This window comes from Phyllobates terribilis, unplaced genomic scaffold (genome assembly GCF_046119375.1).
Source record: "Phyllobates terribilis strain yellow unplaced genomic scaffold, ASM4611937v1 Scaffold_3__8_contigs__length_932513732, whole genome shotgun sequence".
NCBI lineage: Eukaryota > Metazoa > Chordata > Amphibia > Anura > Dendrobatidae > Phyllobates > Phyllobates terribilis.
Window position 1 is genome coordinate 70,903,050 of NW_027362763.1, and position 18,476 is coordinate 70,921,525.

At 41.8% G+C, this 18,476-nt stretch overlaps 1 protein-coding gene across 1 annotated transcript in view; it reads right to left on the bottom strand.

The window, feature by feature from the left end:
- The window catches only part of LOC141258842 (cytochrome P450 2K1-like), a 33,058-nt gene extending 15,518 nt beyond the window's left edge, over positions 1 to 17,540 (bottom strand). The window contains exons 1-3 of the mRNA XM_073674012.1: positions 17,324 to 17,540; positions 13,115 to 13,310; positions 10,555 to 10,717 (exon numbers count right to left, since the gene is read on the bottom strand). Of these exons, the coding sequence (XP_073530113.1) occupies positions 10,555 to 10,717; positions 13,115 to 13,310; positions 17,324 to 17,433 (469 nt within the window). The 5' untranslated portion in view covers positions 17,434 to 17,540. The remainder of the gene's footprint in view (positions 1 to 10,554; positions 10,718 to 13,114; positions 13,311 to 17,323) is intronic.
- Positions 17,541 to 18,476: the final 936 nt, after the last annotated feature.

Genomic DNA, 18,476 nt, shown 5'->3' on the forward strand with positions numbered 1-18,476 from the left:
GGAGGGGGGCCAATATTCATGGCACCCTTCCTGGGCTATTAATATCAGCCGCCAGCTGTCTGCCTAGCCTTTGCTAGCTATTAAAATATGGGGGACCCCACGTCATTTTTTTTGGGTCCACCCATTTTAATAGCTAGTAAAGGCTAGATATTCAGCTGGGGGCTGATATTAGTAGCCTGGGAAGCTCCATGGGTATTACCCACTTCCCAGGCTTCAAACATCTTCCCCAGCCATCTGCTTAACCTCTGCTAGAGACTAAAATTACGGGGAACCCCACGCCAATTTATTTTTTTTTTATAAATCATTTATTTTAACACTAAATGACAAGTACAGTAATCAACACTGTCACTGTACTTCTTATATATATGTGACTGACATGTTTCTTTCTATCAAATCTATGTGTGATGCTCTTTTCTCTCTGCTCTAAATTGTTGGGTACCGATGAAGAATTGTCGGCCGGCTTTTTTAAAGAGAGTGTCTTCTGAGCAGTTTGTCAGCTTTTGGACACCTTTGAAAGTGTTTTCTATGTGTTTTCGTTTGCCTGCCATTGGTTTTAACAGTGTTCGACTGTGTTCGACTGAGTTCTAAGGTGTTCAACGAACAGTTCCACGAACATCCCGGTGTTCGACGAACCGAACCAAACCTGAACACTACGGGGGTGGCTCAACACTAATCCAGACCCTTCCAAAAAACTTATGGTATGTTGGTCAAATCTAGTTTGAGACGGACTGTGGTGGATACTAATATTTGAAGAAAGACGAATGGTAGGATGCAGACATCAGTAAAAAGACTAAAGAGCCATTCGAACAGACAAAGAAATTTATTACGAAAAGATATGTACAGAGAAGATTTGAGGGGCAAGACCAGGAAGGAATAGCGAAAGATCAAAGAAATACAATGAAAATTTCAACCATGAGCGGTCATGTTGAAAAATGCCAATGGGAAGAAACTAACTGAGGTAGATAAAGGAAAGATGGAAAGAATACAAGAGCACCTCGACTACGGGAAGAAACAGAGACTGGAAATGATAGAAAGAAGAACATCCTGAAAGACAATGTCATTGCTGCAATAATGCTGTCAAACAGCAAAGCTCCTGAATGTGACTATATTCCAATAGAGCTAATAAAGTCTTCTGAAGCTGCAGTAGATGTCATTACACACCTGTGTGAACAGATATGGACAACTAGGAAATGTTCCAAGGACTGGACAAGATCAGTGTTTATGCCTATTCTGAAGAAGGGAGATACTACGGAGTGTGGAAACCATCAGACTCATACCTCATGCCAGCAATATACTACCAAAAGGTGCAACAAAGATGGTTACAGCCTTACTTTGACAAAGAGCTGTCAGAGGAATAAGCAGTATTCAGAAAAGGCAGAGGAACAAAAAATGTAATTGCTAACAATAGATGTGTTGTTTTTTTCCATTATCCAAGAAGGAGATCTATTTTTGCTTCGACTACAGCAAAGCCTTTGACTGGTTAAAACACCAGAAACTTGGGAATACCATGATATATTTGTGAAAAGCCATCTGTTCAGCCTCATTAGGAACATTTACATTGATTAAGAAGCAACAACCCAAATGAAACACGGCATGGCTTATTTTAGGGCAAGGCGTCAGATAAGGCTGCATCATGTCACCATTTTTCTTCAATCTATATGCAGAAGCTATTTTCAGGAAGGCTGGACCTGCCAAAAAGTAGATGGAATCAAAATTGCTCAATGAATCATCAATAGTGATGAGCAAGCACTAAAATGTTTGGGTACTCGTTGAGCGGGTCGAGCAAATTGGAATGCTCAAGGGCTCGGTCTGAGTAACGAGCCCAATGTAAGTCTATGGGAAACATGAGCATTTTTCCGGCGGCTTCCCCCGGCGGTCTGCAGAGGGCCTAAAAATTGCCCAAAATTGATGGGAACAGTGATCAAATTACAAGGGAACAGCATGGGGAAGACCTCTGGAAGCATTTCTAACTCCCAGGTCACTGCTGTCAACAACGTTGTCAGAGGTATTGCGCCACTTTTACGGACTCACAATAAAACATACAAAAAGAAAACCAAAATGGATTTTCCTGGGAAATATGTTAAGGAACTTCCTTTCCAGGGTAATGACTTGTATATAAGGCAAAATAAATGATCAAAAACAAAAATGCTCCTCCACACCTTGGGCTTTGTTCACAAGTAGCATTTTTGCACTTTTTCATTGCTTTCAACCCAGACAAATGCATTCACTGGGAAATGTCATTCTAACATTTCATAACCTTATCTGGCCATGTGGTGTGTGACACATCAGACACATGCATACAGTGCTGAAAATACTTGGGAACAGCATGGGAAAGACCCCTGGAAGCATCTCTGACTCCCAGGTCACTGCCTAAAAGTGTGCCCATTATAAGTGATACTTGGGGCATGCAAAGATGCCTCCCGCCATGTACCTGTCAATGCAGACTTGCAACAATCACCTTCCACGTCCTTGTGCCAGCGCAGCGTTCAGTTGTCCCTACTCCATTCCTTGCAGTGCAAGTGCAAGTATGCAGCCAGTCAACCACAGGCTGCAATACTATACTGCCAAATTTTTGACAGCTGCTTGCACTTGAAATGTGGCCTTTTAGGCTCATGGAGGGGGAAGCTGTCCACAACCTCATGGCGGCGGCAGACACATGTCTATACTATGTCCCCAGCCGCCACTATTTCTCCCAGTGTCGTCTCTGCCTTCCACATTACCCATGCCCTCCCCAGTGCACTTACTGGGATAGACTGCCTAACCACAAACACGTGGTTAAGTGAATGTGGCCAGTGATGGTACAGAGCCAGTCCACAGCTTTTTTTCTGAGAGTTATATGTCATCACAGCCATATTCTTTAGCTTGGTGAAAGACTTGGGTAACCGTATCTACTCTAGCTATCATTTCTCAGTCACCAGGTTCTACCCATTGTCACACACGACCATGCCTGGCTGTATGTTCAGTGGTGAGAACAGGCTGCTGTGTTAAAGCTTCCAACAACTCTGCAGCGCTGGGTGGATTGTCACCTAAGCATGTTATCTTCAGCACTCCCTGTTGCTTCTTCGTCAAGGCAGTGCTGCAGTGCTTTCAGCATGTGACTGATGTGGTCATTTCAGAGATGGAGGTGCAGGAGCTAAACAATGTGATTACATTGAGGTTACATTGGCCACTGGTTTTTGTACTAAAGAAAGATCCTACTGTGTTTTTTTTTTTTTTTACGTTATTTTTTAAGGCAAATGCACTCACCTGGAAATGTCATTTTAACATTTTACAACCTTATCTGGCCATGTGGTGTGTGACACATCATCAGACACATCCTGTAACATTTATGATGGCAGGACTCTGAAAGTCACAAAGCCTATTTTTATTGGGCCATCAGGTGGCCCTATCTATTGTTTGAGAGGCATCAGCCGGCGATGCTTTGTTGTTTCCATTATTAACGAGTGGGTCTCCAATTCTGTTTTTGCTTATGTAGTGACTGCAAGGGCTGCCAAAAATTTGGAGGAACTCCAATGTCCCTTGCAGGAGACGGAGATATGTTGATATGATATATATGGTGGTGGAGGATGAGGATGCGGTGAAGGAGGAGGACAAGAGCAAATAGGAGGAATGAGGAAGCGTATACCCATGTCTAAGTGTGAAGACAGAGGTGCATGGGAATAGAGTTAGACCTCCCAATAAAAGACACTGTTTTTGAGTATATGTTTCACTGCTATCATTCAATGGTGTTGAGAAGTCTGGCCCAATCCAGCCCTTGTTTTTTTTTATAGGAGTCAGCCTGTCAGCATTTTCAGTTGACAGGCAAATGCGCCTATTGGTTAGAATTCCACCGGCAGCACTAAAAACTCACTCTGACAAAACGCTAGCGGTAGGGCAGACAAGGACCTCCAAGGCGTAGAGAGCCAGTTCATGCCACATGCCCAGCTTGGATACCCAATAATTATAAGGCACAGAGGAATCACGGAGGACGTTGGTACGGTCGGCAAGTTACTCCCTCACCATCTTCCGAATCTTTCACTCCTTGTGAGAGTACCCCACGCCTCAGGGCCTGTGAAAACTGTCCCAGAACTTTGACAGTGTTCCCCTGCCTCTGCTGGATTGCATTTGTGGCTCTCTGGCCTGTACTCCTTGGTTGTCCAACAAAACGTGACCTTAATCACCAGCGTTTTGGAGGATGGTACAGATGTCTGACATCCATGTCCAATCCTGGAGGTCTTATGTGTGGTGTCTGACCTGAATACCTATGACCTTGTTGATGCTGATCGTCAACAACTGCCCTCTTCTGCTCACAAATCCTTCCCAACATCAGCAATGTAGAGTTCCAACGTGTGGGGACAACACACACACCAGTCTGTGAGCCGGAAGCTGCAAACGCTGCTGAAACACGGCAAGAGCAGAGGAAGATGGAGATGACTTTTCTAAAATGGGCACACAGGCGGCGTACTTTGACAAGCAGATCCGACAGATCCGGGTAGGTTTTGAGAACCGCTGAACCACGAGGTTAAATCACATGGGCCAGGCATGGTACGTGTGTGAGCCCGCCTTGCCTCAGAGCCGCCACCAGGTTCCGGTCTTTGTTACACATGACCATGCCTGGCTGTAGGTTTAGTGGTGTCAGCCACAGATCTGCCTGCTCTTTCAGAGCTGTCCACAACTCTTCAGCGTTGTGTGGTTTGTCACCTAAGCATATTAGCTTCAGCACCGCCTGTTGCCGCTTGGCCGAGGCAGCGCTGCAATGCTTCTAGCTTGCGACTGATGTGGTCATTTCGGAGAAGGATGCTGAAGAGGAGTATGAGGTGCAGGAGCTTTAGAATGTGGGGGCAACCCCGACTGACCCAGGGCCCGTAATCCTCGGTGTCGGGAGGACGTGTTCCGTCCCAATTTCCAACTAGGTCCCGGCTTCCATTATATTAACCCAGTGTGTCGTCACCAAGATGTACCGTCCCTGCCCACAAGCACTTGTCCACATGTCCGTGGTTAGATGGACTTTCCCAGTAACTCCGTTGTTGAGGGCACGGTTAATGTTGTGGGACACGTGCTTGTGGTATTTGGGGATGGCACACTGGAAGAAATAGTGGCGGCTGGGGACGAGTACCGAGGGACGGCCCCCGCCATCAGGACTTCGGAAAGCTTCCATCTCCACGAGCCTAAAAGCAAACATTTCGAGTGCAAGCATTCGCAAAATGTGTGAATTTAGTAGTGTGGCCTGTGGGGCATTAGCTGCATATTTTTTGCTTGTGTTCCAAGGACTGGGGTAGGGACAACTGAACTCTGCACTGGGACAAGGACGTGGACGTGCTTGCCGATAGTGCTAGTTGAGTGTGTTCTACAACAGATGCAGGGCGGGAGGCATATTGCATGCGCCATGGACAGGGGATTGGCATTCACGCACAACAGCAAAACAAGCTGAGGTGTCACCCACCGACACTGTTGCTGGACCCTGGCATTCGGCCCACTTAGTTAGGTGTATTGCTGCCATGTGCCTGATCATGCTGGTGGTCAGCCTACTAGTTTTGCTACCACTGCTGATGCTGGCCTGGCAGGTGGTGCAAATGGCCTTTTTGGGGTTATCAGCAGAGTCTTTAAAAAACAACCAGACTCTGGAAGACCTAACAGTTGTACTGGCAACTTCCGTCGTGCTAATGCTACGGGGAACGATTGCCCGTCTTCTGTCTGCGGCCACCACACTGCTTGTTCATGCCTGTTGTAGTGATACGCCTCCTTCCCCCTGTGTGCTGCTGTCCTTGCTCTGCATGTCACTTTGCCAGGTTGGGTCAGTGACTTCATCGTCCACCACCTCATCTTTCACTTCCGCACCCTGGTACTCCTCTTGAATTTCTGGCAATTGTGTCTCATCATCATCCACCTCTTGTGACAGTTTCCCACTGTCGCCTTCGTGTGGCTGCTCAGATGTTTGGGCATCGCTACATGCCATCTCCTCTTGCCCAGTCTGCATGCGATCTCCTCTTGGCCTGAATCTATAAATGGAAAAGTGAACAGCTCTTTGGAGTGGTCTCTGGGCACTCGGCATGGTGGGAGGAAGGAGGATCATTGTGAGGAATATGCAGTCCAGACTCACGGCTACTGAGACTTGACTGTGTGGAAGACAGAGTGGTGGTAGTGATGGCTAAGTGACTGGACGCATTATCTGCTATCCAGCCAATAACCTTTTCACACTGCTCTGTGTTCAATAGTGGTGTTCTGCGGTCCCCTATTAATTGGGACAGGAAGGTCAAGCGAGTAGATGTGGGTGTTTGTTGTGGCACAATTTCTGCTTGCCCACGGCCTCATCCTCTGCATGCACCATCGCATCCACTTCTCTGTCCCTTGCCCATTTTAAATGGAGGACAATATTTTCCACGTTCACTACAAATGGCTGGATTTGAACCGCAGTGATGATATTTGATACACAAGACGGAATACCACAGTTTTAAATAGCTGGCCTGTAGGTTACTATTTTTTACAGCGACCTGGTGTCAATAACTTCACTGACATACTGCAACAAAATTTAAATAGAGGCCAATATTTTCCATGTTTACTACAAATTTATGAATTTTTATTGCTGTAATATGGAAAGAGTCTGGCTGTATTCGGCTGTGGCAACAAACAAATTGAGCAGAAAAACGGTGTTCTCTGGATTGCTTTTTAACCAAATAATCAGGATTAAGATAAAAAAAATAATTATCCCTGGCCCCTGATACCTGGGGCTATTTGTAGAAATATCTGTAACAGCAGACAGAACTGGAATGGAACCTCTTTTGCTGAATGCACTGCAGTCTGCCACATACACTGCCTGCCTAATTCCTGCTATCACCACTGATTATATGCAGCTGGATTAGTCCTCAGAAGGACTGTTCGTTCAGATTGATATTATAGATATATGTTGTGGAATACCTATACCAACTCTAAACAAGCAAATCTCTCCCTGACGCATCAGCACCTCTCCGTACTCTGCCTGATTCCGGGGTAGACTGTGACGAGCATGGCGGCGCCCCGTCTTATATAGACCTGATGATGCTGTGCGGCCAGCCAATCATTGTAATGCCACAACCAACATGGCTACGGCATTAGTGTGTGGCAGGCAATCCCTGCATGTTCATTGGCTCTCTAAAGAGCACCAAACATGCAGAGAGGGGACCCGAACATCCGCCCGAGCAACCAGGAAATACTTAGAGCACCAAGCATCTCGAGCAGCGAGATGCTCGGGCGAGTAACGAGCAGTGGCAAGAACGTTCGCTCATCAATAATCATCACTCTTAAAAACGAAGACGAAACATTGATAGCAACAAAAGTAGATGGAATGAGCATAGGACTGCTACTTGACACAGACAAAAAAAATTGACTCCTGACAGATGCCACCAGAACACATTTAAGATGGACGGCAACGAAATGGATGTTCCAAAGGACTTCAACGTACTTTGATCAATGATCACTCAAGATGCAGAAATTACACCAGAAGTCAAGAGGAGAACAGCTATGGGTGGGCAAATCACCAACAAAGTCACTGCACAATGTATGAAAATTTCACTAGTGATGAAGATATGGCTCGTATGGCTTGGTTTGTTCTGTGGAACATACGGAAGCGAAACTTAGACAATAAAGAAACAAGACAGGCGAAGAATCGACACAGTCGCCATGGCTCAAGATTTTTTTTTATAGTAGCGTGTGTTAAAAGACTTTCCAAGCCATATTCATGTCATTAATATTTATTTTTTGTATAATGCCATGTGTAATCTTATGCGTTCATAAATCCCCTTTTCAACAAAAATGTTGCTGTAAATTAGTGTTTCTGCAGTGCATCAATGGAAATCATTCACATATGGACATGATAATACCTCAGATCAAGGAAACGTCTCTTCAAGTTTTCTACTGTACCGGTTCATGAATTCTCAGGTCATGGAAATAAAAATAATTAAAATAATGTTATTTTCTGTTATTCTGCTCATATAGAAAAATATCCTCATTAACCAATATCACAAAAGATTTATGCAATAGAAAGCGGTATTGGATTAGACAAACTAACATTCATGACATTTTTAATGCATTCCAGCATCTGGGATAAGATCATGGACCATGGTTGTTGGCAGAGCATACTATAAGGTAAATAATGCCCCAAGCAGTACCTTCTGTAGGCTTGTTCTGCGAATATAGCATATGTTATATAGAGTACAAATAACCACACCATACAGTACCTAATCATATGGTGCCCCAATATGTTGACTGTTACATTTGAATACAGTTGCCTATATAAGAAATTTGGTATATTTAAGCCTCTCTTGGAAACACCCAAGAATCCATCCAAAACACTTAGGGCTCATTGACACACGAACGAGTGCAATCCATTTTTTTTTCCACTAAAAGCACTTGTACCTATGATAGTCTTTTAGGCATTTCACATGTCAGAGTTTTTCCTCAGATTTAGTGGTCCGCTCAAAATCACAGACGCGTCCAATATTGATCCGAGCGTTGGATCAAAAACGGCAATGCAATTCTATGGGTCGGTGAAAAAAAATTGGACCACACTTAGGTGCCATCTGTGTTGTCCATTTTTTCACTGACTGATAGGAGAAACTTTTTTTTTTTTTTTAAACTGATGAGAAAAAGAAAAAAAAAAAAAACAACACATTAACACCTTGTCCATTTTTCTCGTATAATAATAATAATAAAAAAAATGGCATCTGAATGAACCATACTGCTACTCACCTGTCCCAGCTCATACTTTGGCCCTTGTTTCCCTCCCCATGATTCATTCATTGTGCTAGGCCACACCTGGCAAACATCTCTGACATAATCACTCAAGGCCTTTTAAAGTGACTGTCAGCACAGAATGACTGTTAAAACTAAGTCCCACTGCTCAGTGCTTCATGGTGGGGCCAATCACTTAAATAGACCTACCCAGCTTCTTGTTTTCCCTCTATTGCAACTGCCCTCTTTGATTGACAGCTCTGGCTTCATAGAGCTAGAGAAAGGATGGAGATACATGGAAACCAAGCAGGTGGGAAGGTGTATTTAAATGATTGGCCCCCCACCGTGAAACAACGAGCACCTGTACTTGGTGTTAACAGTTATTCTGTGCTGATAAAGTCCCTTTAAAGGTTGGCTTAGGCAGTCACATGCTGTATAAGTTTTGAGACAGCTTTGCTCTCAAAAACCATGCGTTTGTCAGGTACTGCTTCAGCTTTCATTTAGCTCAAGCTCTGACTATGTGCCTAGTTTTCTCCTGCTGCTCCTGACTTCCATTTAACTACCACCATTTATTTCCTCAGTTTAGCTAAGGCCCTCTTCAATAGTCCATATTTCCAGTACGTGTGGTATCGTTTTTTTTCACGGATACCACATGTACCCATTATAACCTATGCTGCTTTGCACATGTCCATGTTTTTACACGGACAGTGGGTCCATGCAAAACACATGGAGACATGTCTCTTTTCCCGCTGCACAGATGACCAGGGCCAAACAAAGTCTATGGGTCCTTTTAATGCCAGTAATTTCATGTCCATGATGCTGTGATCAGGGATACAAAAATGTTTGGCCACACAATAAAAGAAAAAAGAATAGATCTACCTGTGGCCAAATATTTTTGTATCACATATCACAGCATCATGGACATGAAATTACTGGTATTAAAAGGTCATTTAAAATCTCAGAGAGATAGAAGAATCTGGGAATACAAACTAATAACGACCTTTGACACCTTCAGAGCAGGAATGAATGTGTCACATGGATTCATGTCATTCTACATCAACTAAGGAATGTGCTCCTCAGACCTGGGGGGGGGGGGGCATCACAACCCTGGACCAGACTTTAATCACAGAACAATAAAGCTTTCACACAATTTTTGAACTGGTCTAATATTTACAGCCACAACTCTTTATTCCTCTCCCCTAATGATAGTTCTGCTTTACGTCACTTGTCTCATCTATTGCATTTTTTATGTGTCTTATTGTATATAAATATGTAACTCTGAAGATTTTGTGTTATACTATGCCTGATGAAGAGACCCGAGTAGTCTCAAAAGCTTACAATTTATTACCATATTTTCAGTTAGCCATTAAAAGTTATCAACCACTGAGGACTTTCATATCTAAATATTTTTCTAAGAGAAGCTTTGTAATTTAATTCTTTATTTAACCACAACAGAGAAACGCTGATGACACAATGATGGAAAACACTGATGACACCAGCACTGTTTTTTCATGCACATGTTTAAACATGGATGTGTGAAAAAGGCCTTATCGTAGTGTAGTCCACACCCATCTCTGCCAATAAAGTTTCCAGATTACGAACTGTTTTCTGCACTGTTAATAGCTCAGTCACCACAATCAAAGTAACATCACAGGAAGCTAGTATTTAGTTTTCCTATATATTTCTGCAATTTATTTGTGTACCTCATCTCTGCCCATAAGAATCAGTTGCAATTACTTTACTACATTACCCTTTCAATGTAATGCAGTGGATTCATGGTGATGGTAAATTAGTAAGTTTGCATTTTAAGTGCATGGCATGTAGGTTGGTAAATTTAGATTGTTGAACAAAGCAGAAAATAAAAATTACCATATCCCTTTGTTATGTCTTGGAATATTGGAATATGGGGTCGTTCAGAGAATTCTTCTGCGTAGTTTACAAGAGCATCCTTCACAGTCTCATATCCACAAAGTATAACTATCTTCTCACTTCCAATCTGTACACTGAACACTGGGCCATATTTCTTGGAGAGCTGTGAATAGAATGGGAATGTACTCGTTACCATTTCCCACCATAGCCAATTTTCATTTTTTGCATTTTAATTTTTTTCCATCCCACCCTACCAAGAGACATCATTTTTATACTTTTTTGTCCTCAAAGTATGAGGACTTGATTTTTGGGAAGAGTTGCAGTTTCTAATTCATTTTACCACTCATTGTACTGGAGAAATGGGAGAAAAAACTCCAAATGGAATAAAATTACGAAACCAATGCAATTTCGACATTGTTTTTTAGCATTTCTTTTTACAGTGCACATTGCATGGTAAAAATAACATGAGAACATAATTTGCCAGCTCAGTAAGATTACAATACCAAACATGTCCAGTATTTTATAGTTTCAGTGGTGAAAACAAAGTGAAATTTGTGAAAAAAAATGCATTTTTGTTTGCATCATTATTTTCTGAGACTTGCAACCTTCTTCATTTGACTGTCAACTGATCTGTGTGAGGGCTTGTTTTTTTGAGGAGCTAACGTTTTTATTGATATTAGACTTGAGTGGATTGTTTGAAATTCAAATTCACCAGTTTTACCCCAAATTTTCATTTTTGGCTAATTTACTTGCATTTTAATTAAATTGCAACAACGAAAAGCCTTTAATTAACCTGAAAATGTCTAACACTCGGAGAACTCCCAGGACTGTATTGAACCTGTTGTGATCTCTGTAAGACAAACAATACCTTATTAATGTCCAAGTGATCTCAACTTTTTTGGGTAGAATAACCCGGATGATAATCAGTGACAAACAGTTGTGTTGGGGTTGCGTGTATGGGACCAATATTAGACGATTACAGCAAAGAAAATGTGGAAAAAAAACCCTTGAAAAATATACTCTATTGGTGGGTTCTGAGATAGTCATTTTAAAAATATAGTATTAAAGATTTTTTTTTTAGTTTTAAAAAAAATGCAATGAAGCACATTTTGTCTGATGCAAAAGCCTTGGATTCAAGATTTGGTTTTAGCAATGAGGGGTTTAATACTACCCCTTCTTGTTTAACATGTGTGAAGAAAAAAAAAAATGCAGCCACTAAAGGTCCTGTTACTGCAACATATCACAAATCAGTCAATTCACAGAAACGCCGAGTGACTATACAGTTATACTTCCCTTTCACTTGAATCTTTTGGAATAATATTCACAGAATGAGACTACCACTACCAATCTGCTTCAGAACTGCGGTAGATTAGATTAGGCATTTTTTCTATCCCTACGTGAAATGAGTTGTGCGCTCTGACCTCCTCTCCCTACACTGTAAACACCCCAAATTACATAGTTTAATTCTCTTCTTTTATACTGGTGGTAATAGTCTACCCCAATAGGCTGGGCTGGATTATATGATGGAATAGCTGCTGGGCATTATAACACAGCCCACTTGGCCACGCTTGATGTCATCAGCCCGCTGAGAATTCAGCAGTGTGTGAAACTCTGCCTGACATTTTTTTGCCAATACTAGAGAATAGAGTCAGAGTGTTCAAATTCACTTGGACCTGAAAATTTTAGAAAGTTTGACTTAAAGTCGATCCTACATGGATAGATAAGCTCATCTCTAATTAATAGAAAATTGCAATGTTTTGATCACTTTTTGTTGCATTTTTTTTTTTTTAACAGATGTCACAAATAAGAAAACAGCAATTGTGTGTTTTTTGGTTATGTAGTTTACTATAAGGTTTAAATATTTTAATATTTTGAAGATGTTAATTTTTTTTTTTTTACTTTATAATGAAGGAAAAGAGGAATGGTTTGAATTTTTCTTTTTAACATTTTTTTTTTTTTATAGTTCCAAAAAACGTTATTTTTTCCTCTTAAGGGACGTGACCCTACAGGTACACCAGTTCACGTAGGGGGGCTTTTTGTAGACCCCTGACTGCTGTGACAACCCAAAGACATCCTAGGATCATGAAGGAAAGGGATGGGGTGATGGCTGCCATGAAATGGTATGATCCAAGATTGTGGTCCATGAATCTCGCTGCCAGAGGTTGTCTGAATTGTACTGGCTTCATAAATTGGGACCTGACATGCACCTTACATATATAGTGGATGTCAGGAAGGAGTTAAAAAGACCATCAGTACCACTGGGATAGGAGAGGGAATATTTTAGTAAACCAAGTAGTTACATATTCACAGAACATATAGTTACATAGTAAGTAGTAGTATGGTTCACAAGTCCGTCAGGCTCAGACATGGGATGGGACAGGAGATAACTATAAAATACATTTACAAAATATTCAGTAAAAATTTTGAAATATACACGGAAACCTTCAGAACCATACAGAGATCTAATTTTTATGAAACCTCTAGTCTTCAGTCCAAACTTTTTCTGCTATGTTTGTTTAATATACTTTTACATATACAGTCCATATTAATGTTATAATACCTCTATGAAAGTCTTGTACGGTCTCTTCAGGTTTAGGATGTGTAGGTTACCAATTATCGGCAAGGGTTTGGGTCCAGGTGGGAAGTTCTTGTAAATATTGCCTTTCGACCCTTTGAACATCTTTATTAAAAATAGACCAACAAAAATCCCTACAAGAACCGCGAACGGGTCAATAGAGAACATGATTGCATCAGTCCTGAAAGAGAAAAAAAGAAATATTAATCAATTCATAATGTCTCCAATAGAGATGAACGGATCACTTTGCGCAACCCTGATCCATGTTAGTGGTCTGTGGATATAGACAGGAGCGTTACAGAAGTCCTTTGGCTTCCAGGTTCCCCGGCGTCTGATTTGCCGGCCTGGCATGAGGTCATCCATTCGGCACGCAGGTGACGTCTCTCCAGCCCAGCTAATCATAAGCCGAGCCAGAAATCCTGGAAGGTAAGGAAATTTTCCTGTCCACGGCCAGAGAGCACTGATCTGGATCATGGACTGGGGCTGCGTAAAGCGATCTGCTCATTTTTATTCTTCACTTAAAACTATTGTGGTGCCCTTGTGAAAAAAAAAAAAAAAAAAAAAAAAAAAAAGTGTTATTAAAAAACAAATAAATATATGACATATCTTTTAAGAACAGCACTGCAACTCTCCATATACTGGGGACAAACCAGTTCTCAGCAGTCATTATATAGATTACAACGATACTAAGAATACTGTACAATTAAATCTAGTGATGACTTTTCTGTTCGGAATCCTTAACTTTTCCTCTGCTCTCCATCCAACCCAGACCACTAGAACAATTTCTCCAAAACACAACTTATCTCTGCAGTTGGTTGCTCAGACATCTTTAACCCCTCCACCCCCGGGCAATTTTCCCTTTTTCATTTTCATCTCCCTTTTTTCCCCCAAGAGCCATAAACTTTGTTTTTTTAATCATCAATATAGCCATATGAGGGCTTGTTTTTGTGCAGGACAAGGTGTCATTTTAAATGATACTATTCATTTTATCATGCGATGCACTGGAAAGTATGAAAAACATTCCAAGCGTGTTGAAATTGCAAAAAATGTGCAATTTCACTTTTTTTTTTTTTATTTACCATGGTCTCTCTATACAGTAAACCTGACCTGGCAATATGATTCTCTAGGTCAGTAAGATTATACAGATACCAAAACAATCATAAGTTTAAAAAAAAAAATTATGTCATGAAAAAAAAAAAAAATTCAGAAATTCATAGAAAAAAAAAAAAAAAAAAAAAAAACACACCTTTTCTTGTGTCAGCATTTTTTCCCAAGACCCATAACACTTTAATTTTTGGAGGATATGGGGTTGGGTGAGAGCTTATTTTTTACCGATATAATTTTTGGGTAGATACAATGTTTTGATCACCTCTTATTCTTGCATTTTGATTATATTTCTCATTACGCCGTTTACCGATCGGAGTCATTTATTTTATATTATGATAGATTGAACTGTAAACAATATAGTAAATGCAGAATTTAATTTCTCCGTATCCTCCACACCTGTGCTGCTATTTTCTCATGCGAGAGGATCAGAGCACAGTAGCATGACACACGGCTCACCCTCGCAGCAGTGTCCTTTGCACATACGCTATTGTGACCCCAGCCTTAGGACACATGATGGCTGATTAAATCAGCTGGGAAAGATGTCGGCTTGTCGTGTGAGCCCACATCAATGTCAGGGACCAGGAATATGACAAACCAGTATGTCATATGTCGGTAAGGAGTTAACTCCTAACCTTTCCACCTCTCCACAGGTGAAGCTGCACTACTGATAGAAAAATAGTGTTACACAGATAGTACCTGTAAAATAGTAGTGGCATGCAGATAAAACCCACACGGTGATAGCGCCCCTTTTATCACTCCCACAATAATAGTATAAAACCCCCTTTGTGCAACACACAGTAACAGCGTCAATGTTCTCTCCACAATATTATTATTCCCCATATCTTCCCCACAAAGCACTAATGCCCACCTTATGCCTCTCACAATAGTGATGCCCCTTTAGGCTCCAAAAACACAGCAAAAATACATAAAGATTTTAAAAAAAAAAAAGCATAGCAGGAAAAAGGCCACCGCATTTACCAACACTGGTCAGAAAACAAATGCACTCAGAGGATCCAGCAGATAAAGGCGGAGGCCACACAGGTGCAAAATACTGATGAATCAGCCACTCACAACCTACCAATCAATTGGGGGACGGGGTCCTAGTATTAGGCTGTGTGCCCACGTAGCATTTTTCAAGCGTATATGCTGCGGAATTTCCGCAGCGTAAACGCTTGAAAAACGCATGTATATCCGCACCCCATGTTCCCCAATGGGATTCCGCAAGTTCTATGCACATGCTGCGGATTTTTCCCCAGCGTTTATGCCGCGTTCAAAAATCCGCAGCATGTCATTTAATTTTGCGTTTCCGCAAGCGGAATTGCCTTTGTCCAATGCATAAAAAACGCAAGGCAATTCCGCATGTGGAAAACGCGTGATAAACGCGCAAAAAATGCGCGATAAACGCGTGCGGAATTCCGCATGCGTTTTTCCGGGAGAGGACTTGCATTTATGCAGCAGAAATTTTCTGCTTCATAAATGCAACGTGGGCACATAGCCTTAGAATTGCATATGGGTGAGTCTTGTATAGGGCGCCAGTCACACACATGTAGTGTACAGTGTCTAGCTTACAGCCTATCAGTGGTGCCCATATTAATAGATCAGGCGGGCTGCAAGCTCTATATCAGGGCACCCACAGGACAGTCACCCTAGTGGTTGTATCATCAGTATTTTGCCTCTGCCTTTATCAAGGGGGGCTGCCACATACTGTGAGTACATTCGTTTTTTGACCTCTGTTAGTTTATGCGGCGGCCTTTTTTCTGCTATGTTTTTTAAATTTTTTATGTCCTTTTACTGTGTTTTTGCTCCTGATTTTAATGTAGGGACTCGCTAGACAATGAGGACCCTTGACGTGAGCTGTGCGCTTGCATACTGTATTTTGGATAAAATCCCTCATGCATATTATTTTTATTTTACTGCATATTTTATCGTTTTTATTCAGGATGCAGTCAATCCCATCAATGTTGGTAGTGTAAACTAGGGTGCCTGTCCTGGTGGGGTGCACTTATTTAGTGCTGGGCAGCCCACCTAACCTAATATGTATGGGCGTCACTAATAGTCTGTAAGTCAGACACTATGCACTACATCTGTGTGACTGCCGCCCTATACAAGCCTTATCCGTGTGCAATTCTCATGCTAGACGACCACCCCCTCCGTGAATTGGTAGGTGTATGAGTGGCTTTCATCAATATTTTACCCCTGTGTTGCCTCCATTTTATCAACTACTACATCATGTAAGTGCATTAGTGTTCTGATCTGTGTAGGTAAATATGGCTGCCCTTTTTTTCTGATATACATATATTTTTATGTACTTTGATTTTAGTGTAGGGGCAAGGAGGACCCTTTCAGCTCCACAACAATAACAGTGCCCACCTTTTAGATCTACAAATAATAATCAAGTTTTTTTTTTGTGTTGAACATAGTACTAGTATGACTGTCAGAAGACGGACCTGTGCAAGAAAAGTATATGGGCTCTATGCTTTGGAGCTGGATGTGGCCCCTTGTATCTCTTTGGCTATCTCTATATCCGCCACTGACTAGCACCCCCCATACAGTATATACTTGCCAACATTGCTATTCACAAAATAGGGACGTTTAAGTCTATCCACAGTTTTTCCTAGAAATGCCCCCCCACCACAGTACCCTCCCCCATTAGAATCTTCCAATACAGTAATAATTTGATTAGTTTTTTTTTTTTTTGCACATTTTTATTTCTGCAATGTTGCAAAAAAATGCTTCACCAACAAAATGGAACAAATAAAAATGAAAAACAGACTAATTGTAAAAGAATTGTAAAAGAAAAATAAAATTCCTGCTACTGCATCTGTATTTATCTTCAGCGAAGTGTGAATAGACCCCTGGGCAGTCGCGTAGTAGACCTGAGTTGGTCTAACAGCTCAGCTCAGTTTAAGTCATTTGGGACAAATCGAGGGTCATAAACTTTATGATCTTATCTGAGATATTACTGTGCATTCATTGTAGTGCTACTGACACCATGGCAAACACAGCTCTGCAACATTTAACATCCGAGCCTAGAAGTCCATGTTACAGATGAAGAACTCATCCTGTTCCTCTGACGCAGTCACTTACCCGCTCTCTATCAATGAATTCCTGCTCCTCACTGTAGGTCGATCCGCAGCCTGTTTCCAGCACTTTGCTCTGTGTGTATAAAAGTTATGCAGCTCCACCCTGGCTCTCATGTTACAGAATAATGTACAATACACTACAGGGGAATGTTGAAACTCGAGTTATGAGGCACCTGTTCCCTAACACTAAGGTGATTCCAAAGTCTTTTTTCTGTAAACTGGTTTGCGCATTGACAGGGTTGGATAATGAAAAATGAGAACAGGGCAAAATGCAAGTGGTTATGGATGCACTGGTGATACACTGAATTAAAAAAAAAACACTCCTCTGAGCAGTTTAGGAGAAAACCTTAAGGAAACTATTGTTTAGGTCTCCACTAGGGGGAGCTATAGTTATTAGGATAAATGGGAGATGTATAAACCCTTGTTCAGATAGCTCCCTCTACTGGTGGTAGCCGGCAGCAGAATTATCTAAATTTAAAGGGAACCTGCCACCAGGTTTCTCCCATGTAAAGTATGGCCAGCATCTGTAAGCCTTCATAAACAGTATACTAGAATGCTGTGTGTAAGTCACCAATCCCCTTGCAAGGCACAAAAAAGAGCTTCTATTATGCTCCCCTATGATGCGGTCCTGTCCGATGGACATCTCTGGTCTTGATCTGGTCCTTCCTCTCTTCCGACCATCGTTCTCCTTCCCTGCTTCTTGTGGATGACTCATCCTACATCATCCACAGAGTATCCCCCATTGCGTTCCTGCACAGGCACAAATCTCTCTGCCCTGTAGAGGTTAGAGCAAAGCACTGTAGTGTGCATGTGCTGGCTTTACCCATCATTCGTGCTCTGTGTGGATGATGTAGGATTTTTAGCAGGACTGTTCCAATTTGGGGGACCTGTCACTCTGTCCCGGAAGGTCAGTGATATGTTCTGACTTTCACGCACTATGTCTAGGATGTCTCATGCAGGCTCCACTCACACCCTGCACTACTCTGTGTTCATTGCTGTGTAGTTCCTGCTTCTGCCCCCCATTGGTGTGGGGCCGGCAACTCTTTGCTCTGTTTATACTTACTTTAATTTAAAGGGAAACTGTCATATAATAAAAGCTATTAGCCTGCAGATAGCTTGTTAATCTGGAGGTTAATAGCATTCTAATGCCGAGCGGC